This window comes from Suncus etruscus, chromosome 6, assembly GCF_024139225.1.
Source record: "Suncus etruscus isolate mSunEtr1 chromosome 6, mSunEtr1.pri.cur, whole genome shotgun sequence".
NCBI classification, from domain to species: Eukaryota; Metazoa; Chordata; class Mammalia; order Eulipotyphla; family Soricidae; genus Suncus; species Suncus etruscus.
In genome coordinates this window covers 129,216,619-129,235,857 of record NC_064853.1, presented here as the reverse complement: position 1 = coordinate 129,235,857, position 19,239 = coordinate 129,216,619, and the positions used below count along the sequence as shown (strand labels likewise).

General features: G+C 37.9%; 2 protein-coding genes across 2 annotated transcripts in view; one reads left to right on the top strand and one right to left on the bottom strand.

Annotated features, from left to right (window-relative positions):
• Positions 1–2,651: 2,651 nt before the first annotated feature.
• Positions 2,652–19,239, top strand: part of GABRG2 (gamma-aminobutyric acid type A receptor subunit gamma2) — a 117,313-nt gene continuing 100,725 nt past the window's right edge. The window contains exon 1 of the mRNA XM_049775675.1: positions 2,652–2,838. Coding sequence (XP_049631632.1) covers positions 2,732–2,838 — 107 coding nt within the window. The 5' untranslated portion in view covers positions 2,652–2,731. The remainder of the gene's footprint in view (positions 2,839–19,239) is intronic.
• Positions 7,075–7,739, bottom strand: LOC126011918 (60S ribosomal protein L18-like). The gene is given in 2 exon segments (XM_049775677.1): positions 7,075–7,168; positions 7,171–7,739. Coding segments are annotated over 2 exon segments (570 nt in total). The 5' UTR covers positions 7,717–7,739; the 3' UTR covers positions 7,075–7,144.

Genomic DNA, 19,239 nt, shown 5'->3' with positions numbered 1-19,239 from the left:
GAGCTATTGTTGGTGGAAATGTTGCACTGGTGAAGGGGAGTGTTTCATTTATGACTGAAATCCAACTACAGTCATGCTTGTAATCATAGTGCTTAAGTAAAGATTATATATATATATTATATATATATATAAGCAATGAATATAGTGTGTTGCAGATCTTATAAAATATAGGGGCCCGAGTGGTAGCACAGGGGTAGGGCATTAGCCTTGCATGAGGCTGATCCAGGCTGTAATACTTAGTATTACAGAATGATGCACATTCGATCCCTGCCATCCCATATGGTCCCCCAGCCAGGAGTGATTTCTAAGTGCAGAGCCAGGAGTAATCTTGAGCACCACCAGTTGTGACCCTCCCAAAAGAAAATGTATTAAATTAATTTTTTTCCTTCTGAGAGCTGACATTAGAGAAAGGATCATAAAGGCATGAAGTTATTTCCAGAAATACCAGTTAAAAACACACTAGGAATGGGGCAAAGTGATAGCACAGCAGTAGGGCACTACCACAGATTGGGAGCACAGTGGTAGGACATTTGCCTTGCACGGGGCCAACCCCAGACGAACCCCAGTTCCAGGAGCACTGCTGGGTGTGACCTAACCTCCCCCCAAGTGCATTAGGAATAAGAGTTAAAAAAATGTGACAATACAAAAATAGTAAAATTTATTCTGTGAGTTTTCTTTATATAATGCGTTGTATTCTATTATTAAAATGGATTTATTTCATTTCACTGTTTCACTGATAAATAATAACTAACCAGTATATTACAGAATTCATTTTTATAGTTCAATATACTTGTTACAAATGTACAAATGTATTTATTTGCAATATATACATTAGAAAATTGGAAAATTTTTATATGGTAGGAGATCATGACTTTTGTTTTGGTAGGGCATAATGTTTGCAACTTGATAGCCTCAATGTTTGATTTGACCTGGCCTGCAATATAATCCAGTAGAAAATAGCAACTATATGCTACACAGGCAAATGTATTTTCCCAGCAGCCATCATTAAACAGAGGTAGGCTTCAAGGCAAGGTCACCAGGTGCTAAGCACTTTCAGGGTTTTTTTTTTGTTTTTTGTTTTTTCTTCATTTGCTTTGAGTCTGCTTCATTAGCAGAACCCTGTTTTCTTTTTCTTTTTTTTTTAGTACATTTTAGGGATATGGGTAGTGGATCCACTCCTCTTCCTTACCTGTAAGGAAGGCCTTTGTAAAGCCCATGTCCAATTCCCCTACTTTGGAGACTTTCAGAAATGTGCTATTTTGAAATATCTGCTTGTATGTCTCAGGTAAGGATCCCTTTTGTTACTCTTTGTCTGAAACTCTTCATGAACCTATTTCCGTGTGCTCATCTAACTCTGTAAGAACCTTAAAACACTCTTATGCCTCTTTCCCTCCACCAGCAAGTGAGTTTCCTGTGTAAGAATAACCTGGTTGGCACGGAGGGACCCGGCCCAGGTCTCAGTTTCCATGGTAACATTGTAGACATGCAAAGATCACTCATCCATGCCAGAAATGTTCAGAATCTTTACTACTTGAAACCACAGTAACAACAAATCATTCTCCACACACTAAATCTAAAACATTTTCGTTGTAAAAATGTTTTTTTTAATCCGATCTCCTTGTCTAACCTCACTCTTTCAAAAAGCTTCCTTTACAACACGTTGTGTTTTATTTAATCAGACAACTATCTTGGTACAATTATATTCTTCAACTGTTGAGTTGTGTGTCTTTACATTTCACTGGGGAGGAAGCAGCAAACTGAAGTAAATAAATGCCAGGAAGCATAGCAATTCTTCAGATGCTTAATTCTACTCACTCCATTCAAATAGAAAAATACCACCTCCTTTTCCTTATAGGAAAGATCTTCCTCCCCACCCCGCCCCGCCCCCCATTCAATGTAATCAGGCTTTCTAGACTGCACTGTTTTACATAAGAATTCTGGGAAGATCTGAGCAAACACTCTGCTTGGTAACATAGTTAATAGGCTCCCTAAAGCATGTCTTACTCGGTGGAAGCCAGTAACTGTCTGGCTTTGAAGGGTTAAACTGGAAGAAAAAGAAAAAAAAAAAAAAAGAACTTTCAAGGTACCAACCAGGCTGTGTTAATTCAGCAGCATTTGGTTTCCACTTTGACCCGCTTCTGGTTAACCTGCGTGAAGCTAAATCGCGCAGAGAACGTAGTTGGCAAAATTCTCCACTACCCACCCCGCCCCCATTTCGTCTTCAATACACGCACACGCGTCAGGTCGCCCCTCACCCCCCACCCCCGGCCCTGCAGGAAGAAAAAGCGAAATAAAAAAAAGCCAAGATCCCCAAAGCAGAGCCTTGTGCGTGCGTGTGCGGGGCCCGAGTACGGAGTGCTGGCGTGCGTGCGCCTCTCACTCCCTGATTTGCCTTCTCGTGCTCCTTTCCCTGCCCCCTCCCCGCCCCCCGATTTCTTTTCCTCCCCCCCCCCACACCTTCCTTTCCCAGCTCTGGGAAGCCGCTCCCTGCGCCGACGTTTGGATGGCCTCTGCCAGCCTTGGCGCTGAGCTCCTTTCTGCCAGCCGCCCCCCGGCCCACCTCGGGAGCAATTCCCAAAGCTGAGGGACCTACTAGAGGCAAGTGGGGGCTGGGGGAGCCGAAGCAGCAGCAGCAACAGCCAAACGCAAAAGGGAGGCATCCTTCAGCAGCCCCAGAGGCTGGAAGCGCGTGGGAGAAAGAGAGAGAGGGGGAGAGAGAGAAAGGGGGGCAATGAGTTTGCCAAATCTGGGGAGCACAGGAAGCTCGGGAGACTCGACTCCTGTCTTTCCTCGGACAATGACGGCGTGGATCCTGCTCCTGCTGACACTCTACCCCGGGTGAGAGCTCTCCCTTCTACGCATCGCATTGGGTTTTGTTCCCAAGGTGGGATGGAGGGACAGCGGGTGGAGAGGATTGTGCCATTTCGGAGACCACCTTGAATTTTTATTATTTTTATATAAGACATGTCCTGTGACTATCAGAATGGGGGTGGGGGCTAGGAAGGGTGGAAGGAGGAAGGTGACTCTTCAATTTGGAATTGAATGTATTTACTTGCTATTTATTGGCCTGTGTATGGCGAAGGGGAGTGGGGGGACTTTGTGTTTGGTTAGCAACGTTTTGCTGTTGGATACAGGGGAGCTGTGTGCAATTCGAGGCCCAGTTGGAAGCATTTGGGTAGGGATCTGAAGGAAGGAACTGCAAATTTGGAGGGTGTGTGTGTGGGGGGGGTGTCATGGCTTATAACCAAGTGGTCTGTTTTTGAAAGAGGGGGAGGGGCCACGTTCTTGAAGGCCAGACTATTGATGGCACCTGGAATTTTTGAGGTCTGTGCACCAGGTTTGTTCTCCAGCCCCCACTAACTTGGCCTCTGTCTCCCACGAGGGCAAACGTGGTTCAGCACCAGGGCCAGCGCCCCCCTGTTTCAGGAGCTGAATGGGGGTGGGAAGAGCCTCGTCTGACTGGATAGGACGCGTCTAACACCTTCACATGACATCTGTGTAGTGCAGGGCCTATGCGCTGATGATCCTCAGCTGTTCTGTGAGATGGTAGCGGGGCGGTGGGCCTGGCGTGGAGAGGAGAGACGATTCGTGCCCGAAGGAATGGATGCTAGGCATAGAGTTGGCCTTGCTGCAGTGTTGAGACACACACGCTGCTGCGACCAGGTTCAGTCTGGTGCCAGAGTTGGGGAGTGGACACAGATGCTTTAGGACCTTGCTCTGCTTGATAGGAAAAATAGCAAAGGGCATCGTGGATCCCCAAAATCCAAAATGAAGAGTGTGTGGGTCTGTATTCCTCTCTGAGATGCTTTGCTCCTACATTTTCTGGAACTTAACTTTTTTCACACCAGGAGCATCTGGGGATTCCCTTAAGGCTTACACAAACAAGTTCACCATTCACCTGCCTCTCAAAACGGCTCCCACCAAGCCAGCACATTCTAAGTACAATGAGGTCAAAGACAGGTTAATGTGGGTTCACTATTTCCATCACTGTAAATAGCATACTATCATTTTAAAATTAAAGTATTTTTAAAATTACTCAAATGTCTCCTGATAAAAGAAATAAACCTAGCTTTTGGAAAAATTACAAAAACAAAACCAAGCCATTAAGGTGTTCATGGTAGAGGACCTTCTTATGTAGCTGATATACCAAAAGTAGATAAAAAGAGATAGGGTTAGGCAATCACTTGATTTCATAGAGGCTGTCTAGGAAATCTAGATGTCAATTTCTGATATAAAGAAGATACAGGCAAAAAAAAAAAAAAAGGGAGTGGAAAACCTCTCTTTGGATTTGCTAGTTTGCTCAGTTCTTCCAACTCTTATCATACCTTCTAACTTTGCTATTTATATTTCATTCAGAGTTTTTGAGTAGCTTCCCTGAGGCCTTTTACTGTGAATGATTTATGTAAAAATATTTTAATATTATCCTAAAAACTACTTTCACATTAAAATTTTCACACATATTAATATTTAATGTTTTATATAGCAGTTATTTCCTTACCCAGAAATGAGATAGTCACATATAGATGGAAAATACTCTGATTTTATACTAGTTATGAAACCTGTGGATAATGATCTAACGTGGGCAAGTGCATCTTTCCTGCTCACCAACATTTATCTTTGTAAACTCTTATAGCTAAATAGGTGAAGACATTCGTGTATTTTATTTCTAGTAGGCTTATTTTAACCAAAAAATGTGTAAGTTTGTTATTTCTTTTAGCAGAATAAGGTTTTCTCATTACAACAGCAGTACCTGTGATTTACAATGAAAACTAAAAAGTAAACCTTGAGAGAACTATTTAATTTTCAATTCTTAGCATAGTAACCTAGATGAAGTTTTTAAAATATGAGAATTACAAGTCAAGAAAATTTGTAATAGGAAGGTTTTCTTATTTTCTCAATAATAATATAAAATGGAATCAATGGATTGTAATGAGAATTTCAATTTATTAAAAACCCATGGGAAAATGATTAAAATGACAAGACCTGAATGGAAATAGAAATTATGACCTCTAATTATGATCCTAAAAGTGTGGGATCTTAGGATTCAAAGTGAAGGAATTTTTTCCTATGCTAAAAAAACTAGATAGTTGGGGAAAATTGTTAAAATTTGAATTGACTTTTTCAATTGTCTCTTCCAAAGAATGTTTTTCATAATCATTATTTGAGTCAACTCTCCTGTTTGTGTCTATTTGAAGTAGAAACAATAGAATTCAAAGCATTACTGTGAGATTACCAACTTTTTATAGATAACACACAATTTTATAGACCACACATTAAAGCAAAGGGATATATGCTAAGATGATTTCCAAAGTTACTCATTATTATATTTAATATTTCAAAATGCAATTACTAGTTAATTCAACAGAGCCTAAAGTTTATCTCACATACCAAAATTTTCATTTGGATGTAAATCATTGAGTGGATAATAAATAGCTATTAAAGAGCTTTAACAAAACTATCTATATGAGAAAACATCAACAAAAAATAAAACATGAATATTATATGATATAAAGTTATATTCAAAGGCTGCAAACACTTCATATAATAGAATTAAAGCAAGTTTTATAATTTTATCAATTATTTTAACATAACTACATTTTATCTCAGAGGAAAAATTCACTAAGAAGAACAAAATTGGGATAAAATATAAATTTATTTAGGATAAATAGTGGTAAATATTAGAAATAATTACTCTTCTATTAGAAAAAATATAACTTACTTTATACTTAAGAATGTTAGACCATTTTTAAGCATAGTTTGAGCAGATGATTTTAAATATTTAGTAATGTTTGAAAATTTAGAAATTTTATATATCCCTTGAAGTGTTGGCAGTGAAAAAAAATTTCCAAATAGTCATTTTTAGTATCTATGACAATTAATTGACTCAGAAGACAAAACCATCTTGGTGTTTTTTTAGAAGTATAAACTACAAGAATTTAAGTTAAAGTGTATCAAATATTTCACACTCTAAATTGAGCCTCTGCATGTAAGAAACTAAATTGACTAAATATTGCTTATTTCTTCATAAATATTTTAAATTCTATACTAGACTAAAAAACATTTGTGCAAATTAATTTTTTAAAATATAGTGTGACTGAAAATTCATCACTTAATTTCTGCAGCATCATACTTTATAAATACACAAGTAAATATTCTACATCAATCATTTTTAGTTCTAGTCAACATACCATGCAATGAATTTGGGGTGGGGTTGTGGTCACACCTCGCAGTACTCAATAGTTATTCTTGGTTCTGTGTTCAGGAATCAATCCTGGTAGACTCAGAAGACCATATGAGATGCTGGGAATCAAACTCAGATTGGCAGTGTGCTAGACAAGTGCCTTATTCACCAAACTGTTGCTCTAGTACCAACTTACAATGAACTTTTACTAAAAATATTGAGTTGAAGATTCTAAAGTATTTTCTATTGCCCAAACAACAATTCTTCAGTTGACTTTTAAAAAAGTTTTTGAGCTTCTAAACATTTTTATTTCACAGTTTTAAATTTTTTAAAGTAGAAATAACAAGATAATATGTATGTATGTAAATACATAGTGTGTAATGAGAAATGTTTTTCCTTATATAATGAGCATAAATACTTGATGATTGTGTGTGTTTTTATAGGGGATCACACCTGGTGGTGCTCAGGGGTTATTCCTGCTCTGTGGTCAGAAATCGCTCCTGGCAGGCATGGGGAACCACATGGGGTGCTGTGATTCGAATCACCATTTGTCCTGGATCAGCTGCGTGTAAGGCAAATGCCCTACTGCTGTGCTATCTCCCCAGCCCCAGAATTTGAATTGTCACTAGGTATCTTTAGAATTTTTTTAACCTATCACTTTTCCCTTTAGTTTGCTTTTCTCATAAATATAGTAATTAGTCTAAAGGCACTTACCAGCTTTGATTTATTTATTTTTTTTATAGTTGAGTCTATCTTTAGATACTAGAATCTAGAACAAATATTTTATGCCAGTCTGGAAAATCTGTCCTAATCACAACATTTTTTAAATTTAACTTACAATTTTGATTGAAAATCTTAGACTGAAATTCTTAGAAATAGTTCATAGTCAATCATTCTTTTTTTTTTTTTTTTTTTTTTTTTTTTTGAGCATCCAAACTCTTTAATAGCAAAGCAGGATCCAGATTAGTTCTTGTAGCCGCGGCTGGGCTGGCTCTGCGACCTCGAGCCCGCTGGAACTTGTGGCCCTTGGAGCGCACGTAAGGTTTGGTGTGGCTGTGTGGGGTTCCTGGGGCCTTGCCAAAATGCCTGTACACCTCCCAGCCTTTGCTGGGACCAGAAAGCAGGACGGTGCCACAGCCTTTGAGGGAGTCCAGGGCCAGCTGGTCAAAGGTGAGGATTTTGCCCCCAGCCTTGAGGATGCGAGTGCGGGCACGGCCAGTCACGCTCAGGGCACACACCTTCAGCTTGGGCACCTCCTGGACACGCACATCATCTGTGATGGTCCCCACCACCACAGCTGTTTTGCCTTCCCGCCCGGGAAGCTTCATCTTGCGGATCATCCGCGAGAAGGACAGAGGCGGCCGGTTGGTCCGACTCATGAACAGCCGCTTCAGCACGACCTGGTTGAATGTAGAGTTGGTGCGTCTGGCCAGAAACCGGTAGAGCTTGACCAGCAGCCGCAGGTAGATGTCTTGGCTCTTGGGCTCCTTGCGCAGCACTTTTCGGTCTTTGTTGTGACGGATGTCGACTCCCATGATGGCGCCCCTAGGTCAGCCAGGTCCGGAAAAAGCCATAGTAAATCATTCTTATGCACTTAGGAATCATACTTCAGTTGATACAGCGCCTTGCATGCAGTTAACCCAGGTGCACTGCATATGTTCCTCTAGCCCTGTGAGGAGTGATCCCTGAGCACAGCTACATGTGGCTCCTCCATAAATATTAAATAACATTACTTAGGTTTTTCACCAAAAGTAAGCTTAGAAAATACATTCTTGGGCCGGAGCCATAGCACAGCAGTAGTGCATTTTCCTTGCATGCGGCTGACCCAGGACAGACCTTGGTTTGACCCTCAGCATCCCATATGGTCCCCCACGCCAGGAATTATTTTGAGTGCATAGCCAGACTAATCCCTGAGCGTCATCGTGTGTGACCCAAAAAGAAAAAAAGAAAAAGAAAAGCATTCTCTTTCAATGGCTGTGTCTGTGAATGTAAAATTTCCAACTCAGTAACTCAACTACTACTTGCCCTAATTTTAAAAAGAGATCTTGCCTCCTGTTGAACAAATATGCAGGATAACTGACCCAATGCTGTCTTTTAACATTACATTTTCCAACAAAATTATGTATGAAAGTGAAAGGCAATAAAATAGAACTAATATTATTATATCAATGTCAGACTATAAATACCTTCAGTATTTAGACACTTGAGATTGACTTTCTTAATCACTTCAAAGGTATAAGCAATTGTAACTTCCATATAGAGCATGATCAGAGTTTAAATTTGAGTTTTAATTTCTAGAAAATTAGTTTACAATTAAAAAAATTAAATATTTAACTTTTGGCAAAAATTTTGCCTGGGGAGAAAGAAAAAATTGGCTAGGCATCCTTATTCTTTCTATATTAAAGAGTTAAATGAGGTAGATAAATCAATATCATTAATACGCTGTAAAAGCTGAGCATGAGAGGTTAGATACTTCTTCAAAGATCCTCAAATATTAACCATAGAGCAATAACTGTAAAAACAGCTTCCAAAATTGCATTTTTAGTAAAATAATCTACAACACACAAGTCAAGTCATTTTTTTAAAGTAAGAAAATGCTTTGAAACATGGAAGGCCTCCAGTTGACTTTTGAGCATTGTTTGCTTTCATTCTTCACATATTTTCAAAATAAATATTCTTTAAGTAGAAATAAAAAAATCTCTTAAGCTGCATATTAGTAACTTAGGGTGTAAATAAAATTTAAGTACAAGGATATTAATACCTATAATATTATGATATTATATAATACCTATAATATTATTATTATAATATTATATAATACCTATAATATTAATACCTATAATATTATGATATAAAAGTACAAAAGATAGTAATAATTCTATGTCATTATAAAAATCATTGTTCATGAAGCACCATGTAAATGCTAAATAAGTACTACTGATATTACACTTTTCACTATTCATAAAGAAAACCACATGAATATCAAGTAAACGATAGAAGGAAAACAAAAAATGTTTTTAAGCAAATATTATTTGTGATAATTGAAACACTAGCACGAACTCAATTTTAGTTCTAGAACCAAAGTCTTTGTAGCAACACAAATATATTATAAGTTCTATAATTTTAGACTTATTTAAGTAAAATGTTCAAAACAAATTTGAAAATAGCTTCATTAAAATCTTGCTAAGAAGAAAAACACTTGAATTACTTATTTTTTTGTTGTATGATTTTTATAATTTGTTTTGTGAACACATGAAAACATAACAGGAAAATATCTTTATAAAAATAGAAATAGATTAATATGTTGATTCATCCATTAAAAACAGCATTTCAGGGCCCAGAGAGATAGCATAGCAGTGTTTGCCTTGCAAGCAGCCGATCCAGGACCAAAGGTGGTTGGTTCGAATCCCGGTGTCCCATATGGTTCCCCGTGCCTGCCAGGAGCTATTTCTGAGCAGACAGCCGGAGTAACCCCTGAGCACCACCGAGTGTGGCCCCAAAACAAAAACAAACAAACAAAAAAACAGCATTTCAAAAGGTATGTGCTGGGAATTGACAATATGTTTATGGCACAGCAGAAGGCATGATGCCTACAATCATAGAGTTTGCAATCTCAAGGAGTAGCAGGTGGTAATACAAGATTTGTATCAATAGTTAATTACATTAACTAAGGTGGATATTGCTTATAGTGTATGGCTCTGTAAAAGACCAACAATTTTCTTGCATCTGTAGTGAATTCGTGATAAAACCTTTTTTCAGTATTTTTATTGTTCATAATTGAAGATATTTTCACTTACATTTTACATTTTTTACTATATTTAAAGAAAATGCATCACATAATTGACTATAATACATTTGTTTCAAGATAAGTGAGGACAAAGTTCTTAAAAATAGAAAGAAAAAAGAAAAAGGAAGAGAAGAAAGAAAATTTAAGGGAAAAAAAGGAGGTATGGGATTAAGCACATTTGTGAAAATTGTTTCTCCAATGAAGTCATTAATACAGCACAGAAGGTTTAATAAACTTTTATTGTTAGCTGCCCATTCTTTTAAATGGTTATGTTCCTATGGGGATGACAATGTCAAACAAATGAAATTGTCCAAAAGTTCAAAGCACCATTACTGATACTGTGGCTTTTAGGGCTATGTCCTCAGCTCCAAGGTCTCCTGGAAGAAGAGGGGTGGGGGAGGGTGCCCTGCACTTGCTCCAAAAAACACCTGGTGATATCAGTCCAAATACGGATAAAGTTTGGTCAGATTGGGTTCCCAGAGATAATTGTACAGGGATGGTGAGACAGGGCTATAGGCAAAATGATAATCCTGGATGATGAATGCAGCAGGCATGGCTTCAGTAGGGCAGGGATTGGCCTGCCCTCTCCTCCAGATAGTGCCAGCTTTTTGCTGTATGACCAGTGTGCCCATGATTTTTTTCACAGCTTGGTTTATATCTCTTTCAAGAAAAGAGTGAGCCTACAGAGTTGGCCCAGTACAAACATGGTGACATGGTGAATGTGGGGGACAAAGTGATAGTACAGTGGGATAGTAAGTTTGCCTTACACTTGACCAATCCAGTTTAAGCTCATATTATCCCTAGCTTTTCCTTGAGTTCAGAGCCAGGGGTAAATATTGAGAAGTACTGAGTGTTAGTCAACAACTTTACAAAATAAAACTTGGAAAATTATTTTTTCTTTATGTTACAAAGATTTAAAGCATTTTTGTAACAGAAAGGACTATATATATGTATATATAACATATATACATATATAGTTTTTTTTGTTGTTTTTTTTTGTTTGTTTGTTTTGGTTTTTGGTTTTTGGGTCAACTCGGCAGTGCTCATGGATTGATTACTCCTGGCTCTATGCTCAGAAATCACTCCTGGTGAACTCAGGGGACCATATGGGATGCCGGGATTTGAATCCACAGACCTTCTGCATGCAAGCGAATGCCTTATCTCCATGCTATCTCTCCAGCCCCAGAAAGGACTATATTAACAAGAAAATAAAGTAACATAATTATATATGACATTAATTTAATATATACTGAAGTTTTGCTTTTGTTTTGGGGCCATGCCCTGTGGCACTCATGGTTACTCTTGGCTTTGCACTCAGAAATCCCTCCTGCCAGCCTCAGGGGGACCATATATGCCATGGATGAACCCAGGTTAGCTGCATGCAAGGCAAATGCTATGCATTGCCTTGGCCCTATATACTGAATTTTTACTAATGTTTATTAATGGGTTTGCTCCACCTATTTCCTCTCTAGGAGGCCTTTAACTTAATATGCATGAAAATAAACATCCATTGCCTACCTTAATCTCAGACTGATGTATCTCAGAGTATCTTTATTAATTTGACGTAATTAGTATGTATACCAGCTATAAGCTTAAGTTAATTTAAAAATACTAAAACCCGGGCCTGGAGAGATAGCACAGTGGTGTTTGCCTTGCAAGCAGCCTATCCAGGACCAAAGGTGGTTGGTTCGAATCCCGGTGTCCCATATGGTCCCTGTGCTGCCAGGAGCTATTTCTGAGCAGACAGCCAGGAGTAACCCCTGAGTACCACCGGGTGTGGCCCAAAAACCAAACCAAACCAAACCAAACCAAACCAAAAATACTAAAACCCAAAGACTTGGATACAAAAGAATAAAGAAACACAGTGAATATTTTGGAACTTCTTAGAATTAAGTGCAAAATATATCAGGGCCTATAAAAGATGTACAGAAGGAGATTTTAGTTTATCAGTGATAAAGTAAAATATATATAATATATAATTTATATAAATTATAATTTATTAATAAATTTGATCTAGTAGTTATATCTATAAATTATAATTTACCATTTAGAATTTATTATTTCTAGTTCTCTCTTATCTTATCAAAATAGCAAGTGAGTATTTCCTTAAAATAATCATCTACAAGGTAGCCTATATTTATATACATTTATGTAGTCTGTAACTCTTGGATAATGTCTCCTCATAAAAGAATACTTTTCCCAGAGAAGAGTGAAATATTTACTTTACTTAAAATGTCTCAGAATAAAAGACTGAAGAATACATTTAAAATTGAAATTGGGATGGGGGAGGCAGAACAATAGCACAGCGAGTAGGCCCTTTGCCTTGTATGAGTCTGACTTGCTTCAATTCCTAGCATATCATCTGGTCCCTCATGCCTGCCAGGAGTAGTTTCTAAGTCAGAGCCAGGTGTGAGCCCTGAGCACCGTGCAAAAAACAAAAACAAAAATAAAATAAAATAAAATAAAATAAAATACAAACAGCTCTTAGAGATTATATTTTTCTTTCTTTTCTGTCTTTCTTTGTTGCTTTTTGTGTTTGAGTCACTCCTGGTGATCTTCATGGGTTATTCCTGGCTCTGCACTCAGGAATCACTCCTGAGTGCCCTACCTGCTGTGCTATTGATTGACCCTGAGATTCTATTTCTTAAAGCCAATAGAAACTTGTTAATATTGAAGATAAAACATTATTAGTAGACTAACTTGGACCATGGAGCAACAGTACAGTCAATGCGACGATTGCCTTGCATGTGGCTGATCTGACTTTGATCCCCAACACCATGGTTTCCCTGATCCCTACAGGAGTGATCCCTGAAGCAGCAGAAGATATGTTTTCTGCCTCACCCCTCAAAACCATACCATATTATCTACATTTACATTTTCTTGATAGAAACTTGCATTCCTATTTTCAAATTATTTAAAAATAAATTTTGTTAAAATGATATGCTTAATATTTGGGAGGAGTAGTGATTGGTTCCTCCTGGAGATTCTCAGCAGCTCGGCTTGTAGTTCTGGACTGGCCTGAGGATGTGATGCTGTGTGGTTTCTGTTGTACTGGTGTCAGGGATTATCTAGGCTACCCAGTGCCCAAAGTCTTCCATAGCTATAGTTGGTATTACTTTGGGAAGGAATCAGGTGGTGTCAGAATTGAACCAGGGCTAGTCACATGCAAAACATGTGCTTTTATCCCTCTTCTATTCTCTTTAGCACCCTCAAACTCCTTGATTTTTAGAAAGCATACATTTGGAATTCAGTTTTTCAGTCTCATAACAAATTACTTAATTGCTTACATTTAAATAATTGCTTCATTCCATTAAGTAACATAAATTATTAATCAAATTGTTGGACAGTACATATATTTAGATATTTTTGGTTTATACAAAATTTTTGTGGGTTGTGGGGGGCACACTTAGTGTGCTAAGGGTTCACTTCCCATTGTGATTAGGGGACCATGAAGTGCTGGGAAAAAATCTAGGCCTTCTCCATGCATATTATGAGCTTTAGTACCTTGTGAACCTCACTAACTTTCCCCAGGTAATTTTTATGAGCTATTATATTAGAGAAATTACTTACATCTTGAAAAAACTAGGTTGGTGTGGTGTATTGAAATAAAATGTGCACAAAAAATGATTATATATAGTCATGTTTAGCTATAATTAAAGATCTTAATTTCTTTCTTTCTTTCTTTCTTTTTTTTTTTTGGTTTTTGGGTCACACCTGGCAGTGCTCAGGGGTTATTCCTGGCTCCAGGCTCAGAAATTGCTCCTGGCAGGCACAGGGGACCATATGGGGCGCCGGGATTCGAACCGATGACCTCCTGCATGAAAGGCAAATGCCTTACCTCCATGCTATCTCTCCGGCCCCTCTTTCTTTTTCTTTCTTTCTTTCTTTCTTTCTTTCTTTCTTTCTTTCTTTCTTTCTTTCTTTCTTTCTTTCTTTCTTTCTTTCTTTCTTTCTTTCTTTCTTTCTTTCTTTCTTTCTTTCTTTCTTTCTTTCTTTCTTTCTTTCTTTCTTTCTTTCTTCTTTCTTTCTTTCTTTCTTTCTTTCTTTCTTTCTTTCTTTCTTTCTTTCTTTCTTTTTTTCTTTCTTTCTTCCTTTCTGTCTTTCTTTCTTTCTTTCTTTCTTTCTTTCTTTCTTTCTTTCTTTCTTTCTTTCTTTCTTTCTTTCTTTCTTTCTTTCTTTCTTTTCTTTCTTTCTTTCTCTTTCTTTCTTTTTTTTTTTTTTGCGTTGGGTCAAACCGGCAATGCTCAGAGTTTACTTCTGGTTATGCATTCAGAAGTTGCTCCTGGCAGGTTCAGGGGACCATATGAGATGCCAGGATTCAAACTGGGATCTGTCCTGTGTTGTCTGTGTGCAAAACAATCACCTTACCACTGTGCTATCACTCCGGCCCTCATAAAGATCTTGATTTTTTTTTAAAGTTTTGGGGTCATACCTGTATGCCCTCAAGAATTACTACAGGTGGTACTCAGTGAACCATAGACAAGCACACTACCCATTGTACAAACTCTACAGTCCTAATTTTGTTTTCTTTTATGAGATACTTCTTTTTCCAAAATTTCTCAACAATTAATTGGTTGAATACACTAGAGTTAAGTAGGTGTGGCTTAGAAATTGTGCTTTTCTTTAAAGCTCATATGTTGACTCCTCCCCATATCTGTATTATAATTTAAAATACGTAATTTTCTAGTTCGTCTCAGACCTAGAGCAATCTTCTTTTCAGATATTTAAAAGAAAATCTCATCTAGATCTATTCTTCCCATTTTTGTTCAGTTTACTTTTTTCATTCTCCTATAAGTTCTTACCACAAATATCTGCAACCTAATGCTATTTCTTCATTGTTTTTATTGGGAGTATCCATTGCTTTAGGCTTTTTTAAGATTGGAGTAGATGGAGAAAGGACAATTATAAAGGATCAGAAAAAACCTGAATGTGTACTCTGTTAATGATTGATGCCTAAAAGCTGGAGTGGGGACGGGGTATTGGCTGCATTCTGTAATAGCCTTCTTTCCTCTTCTGGTGCTTAATCTGATGATATACTATGCTTACGGAAATGAAACTCCAGAATCACACTGAAATGGACTATGATGTGTGATGTGTGCTGGCTGATTTATTTGTTTGTTTGTTTTGGGGTCACATGCAGTGATATTCAGGAGTTCATCCTGACTTTGCACTCAGAAATCATTCTTGGTAGTACTTAAATCCTAGTCATCTGGTGCAAGGCAAATGCCCTATCAGTTGTACTATTGCTCTAGCCCTGGAATAGCTGATTTTATACCTTAAGTTTCAAATTCCAAAGATCCTGAGGAGCATTGAATTTAGCATGAAACATTGCCAGAAAAATGTAGTAATGGGAATGTTTTGGCTGCCTTTCTTTTACCTCTGGGTAATAGATGGGTAAATGATGGAGGAGTAGTTAAAAATCAATGCTGTAGGGGCCAGAGCAATAGCACAGCAATAGGGTGTTTGTTTTGCATGGGGCTGCCCAGGACAGACATGGGTTCTATCCCCAGCATCCTATCTGGTCTCCCAAGTCAAGAGCGATTTCTGAGCACATAGCATGGAGTAACCCCAGAGCATCACCATGTGTGACCCCAAACTAATAAATAAATAAATAAATAAATAAATGTAAAATTACCTGTCAGATTCTGAAAGTGAAGCTATTTTTTTTTGTTGTTTTTGTTTGGTTTTGTACCACCCATGATAGAGTGCAGGGCTTACTTTTGGCTCTGCACACAAGGATAAGTCCTGCCAGGTTCAGAGTACCATGTAGGGTGCCAGAGATTAAACTCAGGTCAGGTCTGTTGATTGAAAGGCAAGCACCTTAAACCCTGTATTGTCACTTCATACCACTGAAGCTAGTTCTTAACCAAATCCTTTCTTAGCCCCGTTCAAAACAGTCTTTTAGATCTGTTCAAGAAAGAACCAGGTTACTGGTATCCTATGAGCTGCCAAGATTCTGGAAAAAGCAAGTCAAATTCCTCATAAGATTCTCTATGACACCATGTGTTCAGAATATTGAAGAGTTATCAGATGTTTTGCAGATGAGGACAGGAAGTGACCCACAGATGTGAATGGGTGTCTAGACTTCATGTTTTGTTTGTTTTGGGGCCACACTGGTGACACTCAGGAGTTACTCCTAGCTCTGTGCTCAGAAATTGTTCCTGGCTTGGGGGACCATCTGGGATGCTGAAGATCGAACTCAGGTTCATCCTGGGTCAACCATACAAGGCAAATGCCCTACTGCTGTGCCATTGCTCTGGCCGGCCCCTGGACTTCATTTTATTTTAGTGTTTTGAGGTACAGCAAGACCGGTCACGTGAGAAGGTGATGTGAAGTGGCATCACCTGTCCTCAGGCTGATAATCCTCGTCTTCATGATTCCTTCTTCCTAATAAAACAATTTCACTTCTGTGGCAATACTAGAAAGTAAACAAAAAAGTTCCACCTCTTGACTTTCTGCCACTTTTGTATTAAATGGAACCATCACACTTTGCCTGGACTTAAGACATCCATCATGATACTGGCAGGGAAAATATAAGAACTGTTCAGTTTCTGTGCATTTCTCCCAGATATCCACCATTTGATTCACATTCTCTAAGTTTTCCCCAGATATACTCTACTTATCCTATTCTGCTGATTTTATTTATATATGATATATAAAACCCTCTTGTGCTTTATATATACTTTATAATATACTTTATTATACTTTATATATTATATATAATATTATATATATTATATAGTTTATATTATTATATATAATATATAAAGGAACAGAATAATATATATAAATGATCAGAAAAAACTGAATGTGTACTCTGTTAATGATTGATACCTAAAAGCTGATCACCCTTTTTGGAGTGGGGACCGAATATTGGCTAGATTCTGTAATGGCCTTCTTTCTTCTTTCCTCTTCTGGTGCTAATCTGATGATATGCTATGCTTAGAAAAATAAAACTCCAGTATCACAGTGAAATGGACTATGGTGTGTGATGTGTGCTGGCTGATTTATTTTTTTGTTCATTTGTTGAATTATTGAATATTATATTTGGTTTTAGACTCTTCACTGTAAAATTAATCCATATGCTGTATTTTCAACTCTGAGTGAGCTGGCCAAGCCAGGCCTAGGGGAGAGAATCATGGAATCAGGTGGCTTCTCAAGGATGAACTTTGCTTTGGATAAAAAAGGTGCAATCTAACACTTCACTTATAAAAAATGAAGTATTAATTTATATTGAGTAGTAACTGGCATGTTCCAAGTTAAGAACTTGGCACTGATAATTAAGCAGCCCTGATAAGTTACTTTTGTTTATTTTCTGGCTATATAGGCATGTTGCTACTCCACCCTTGGTAAACTAAATTCAAGGAGAATGCCAGAGAGGGGTATCTTAATATAATTTTTCTAATTCTCTATTCCCCTGTATTAATTTGTATAAGATGAGAATTGGGTGGAGAATGCTAAGACTCTAGAATGGATATTTTAAATACTTTTATGGTCACCATTAAAAATAATAAAATTTCTAGCACTGGTGGGTGGGTTGGCAATGATGTAAATGGTGACACATGAGATATTTTCTTAAAGATAGATGTGCAATGAAATGTCCTTTTCTAAAGAGAGTGAGAAGCCATGGTCTGAGTGCTTGCCGTTAGATTATTTAGCTCATTATTCAGAGGGAGCCCGTGTTGCTCCTCTTGATGGCCACATCTATTACAGAGCCTGAAGGGGAAAGCCAAGGCTGTTGCCTGGAGAGTAATGAGGATAGAGATAATTCCAGATGATGTTTTACTGTTCAAGGTCATGACTAAATCTTCATTTTTCTTCGTGCCTTATATTTTTGGTCATAGAATGAAGCTTGCCATTATCTGTCACCTTGGTTACTGCATCAGCCCCATAAAGTGCTTGCTGAAATCACTCTTGTGATTATTTTACCACAGCAGTTTTTCTCTTTCCTAATACATCCTTTAAAACACATAAATGATAATCTAAAACATTCAAGTGTACAGAAATATCAAATTTTCTAATGAAAGCATCAATATGGGTGAGTAAGAAATGGCTGACTATGGGGACTGCCAGGTGAAGTGCTGATTGCTTCACCTGCGGAGTCTCCGCCCTGCAGTGCTTCTTCTGAGGAAACTGAGGACCTAAAGAGAACCCTGTTCTATGCTTCTCTGTCTTTTCTGAATCCTTGAAGCTCTCAGAGCCCTGGGAAGTGAACTGCCCCAAAACTGCATTCTGAAGCTACCTAGCGAGTGAGTGAGTGAGTAAGAAATGGCTGACTTTACAAGCCCAGAAAGGGGAAGCCGCTGAACTCTGCTGGAACTCAGATGCCAGCACCCCTACCTGCCTGTCTTCTGTGCTGTGCTCCATTTTCGGCCTGATTTCATCCTGGTGTGGCTCATCTGCAGACGGCTTGCCTTCCCTGGAGCCTTCCCTGGAGGTGAGTTTACAAGCCCAGAAACTTCCCGGCCGTGCACATCATTTAGCCAATGAATACAACTACAGCACGTAGAAAAACCCACAATACAAGTGTGACAATGGGGAAACAACGCAGGCCAGCGCCAAACATAGAGAATGACGATGGCAGCTCTGATGACTTGAACATGACCAACCAACTAGTCAGTCTCTCAGATAAGGAGTTTAGAGTTGCAATATGGAAGATGTTCAAAGAACTCAAAGAAGGTATAGAAGAGAACATTAATAAGAATCAAGAGAATATGAAGATAGAAATCAGAAAACTCCAAACTGAAATTTCAGGTCAAATAACAGGTCTAAAAAACTCAGTAGATGAATTGAAGAAAAACATGGTTGAGCTTTTCCACGGGTTAACAGCAGCTGAGAATAGAATTAGTACACTGGAAGATGAGATGAATAACAATTCCATACAGCAGAAGAAATTGGAAAAAGCCTTAAAGAAAGCACCAATATGGCTTCTACATGTATGTTCATATGTTTTTGTGTATCTTATTAGACCTGAAACTTTTATTGCATTATTTCTAATCAAACACATTGAATATTTTACCCTCTTCTCTCTCATTGTTTGCTTCTCCTTTGCTTTTCTCACTATTACCTATTTTAGAGCTTCATATTGGTAAAATTAGCAATGTATGTTATCCGCTGCCCTTTGTTCAATATGTTGTTTTATTGAGATACAATAACATTGCATTCTTCATGATTTATAATTCATGAATCATATGTATACCATAGTTGAATTACAATAAAATATCTGCTAATTTATTTTTTGGTTGTTTATTTGTTTGGGGGCACACCTGGT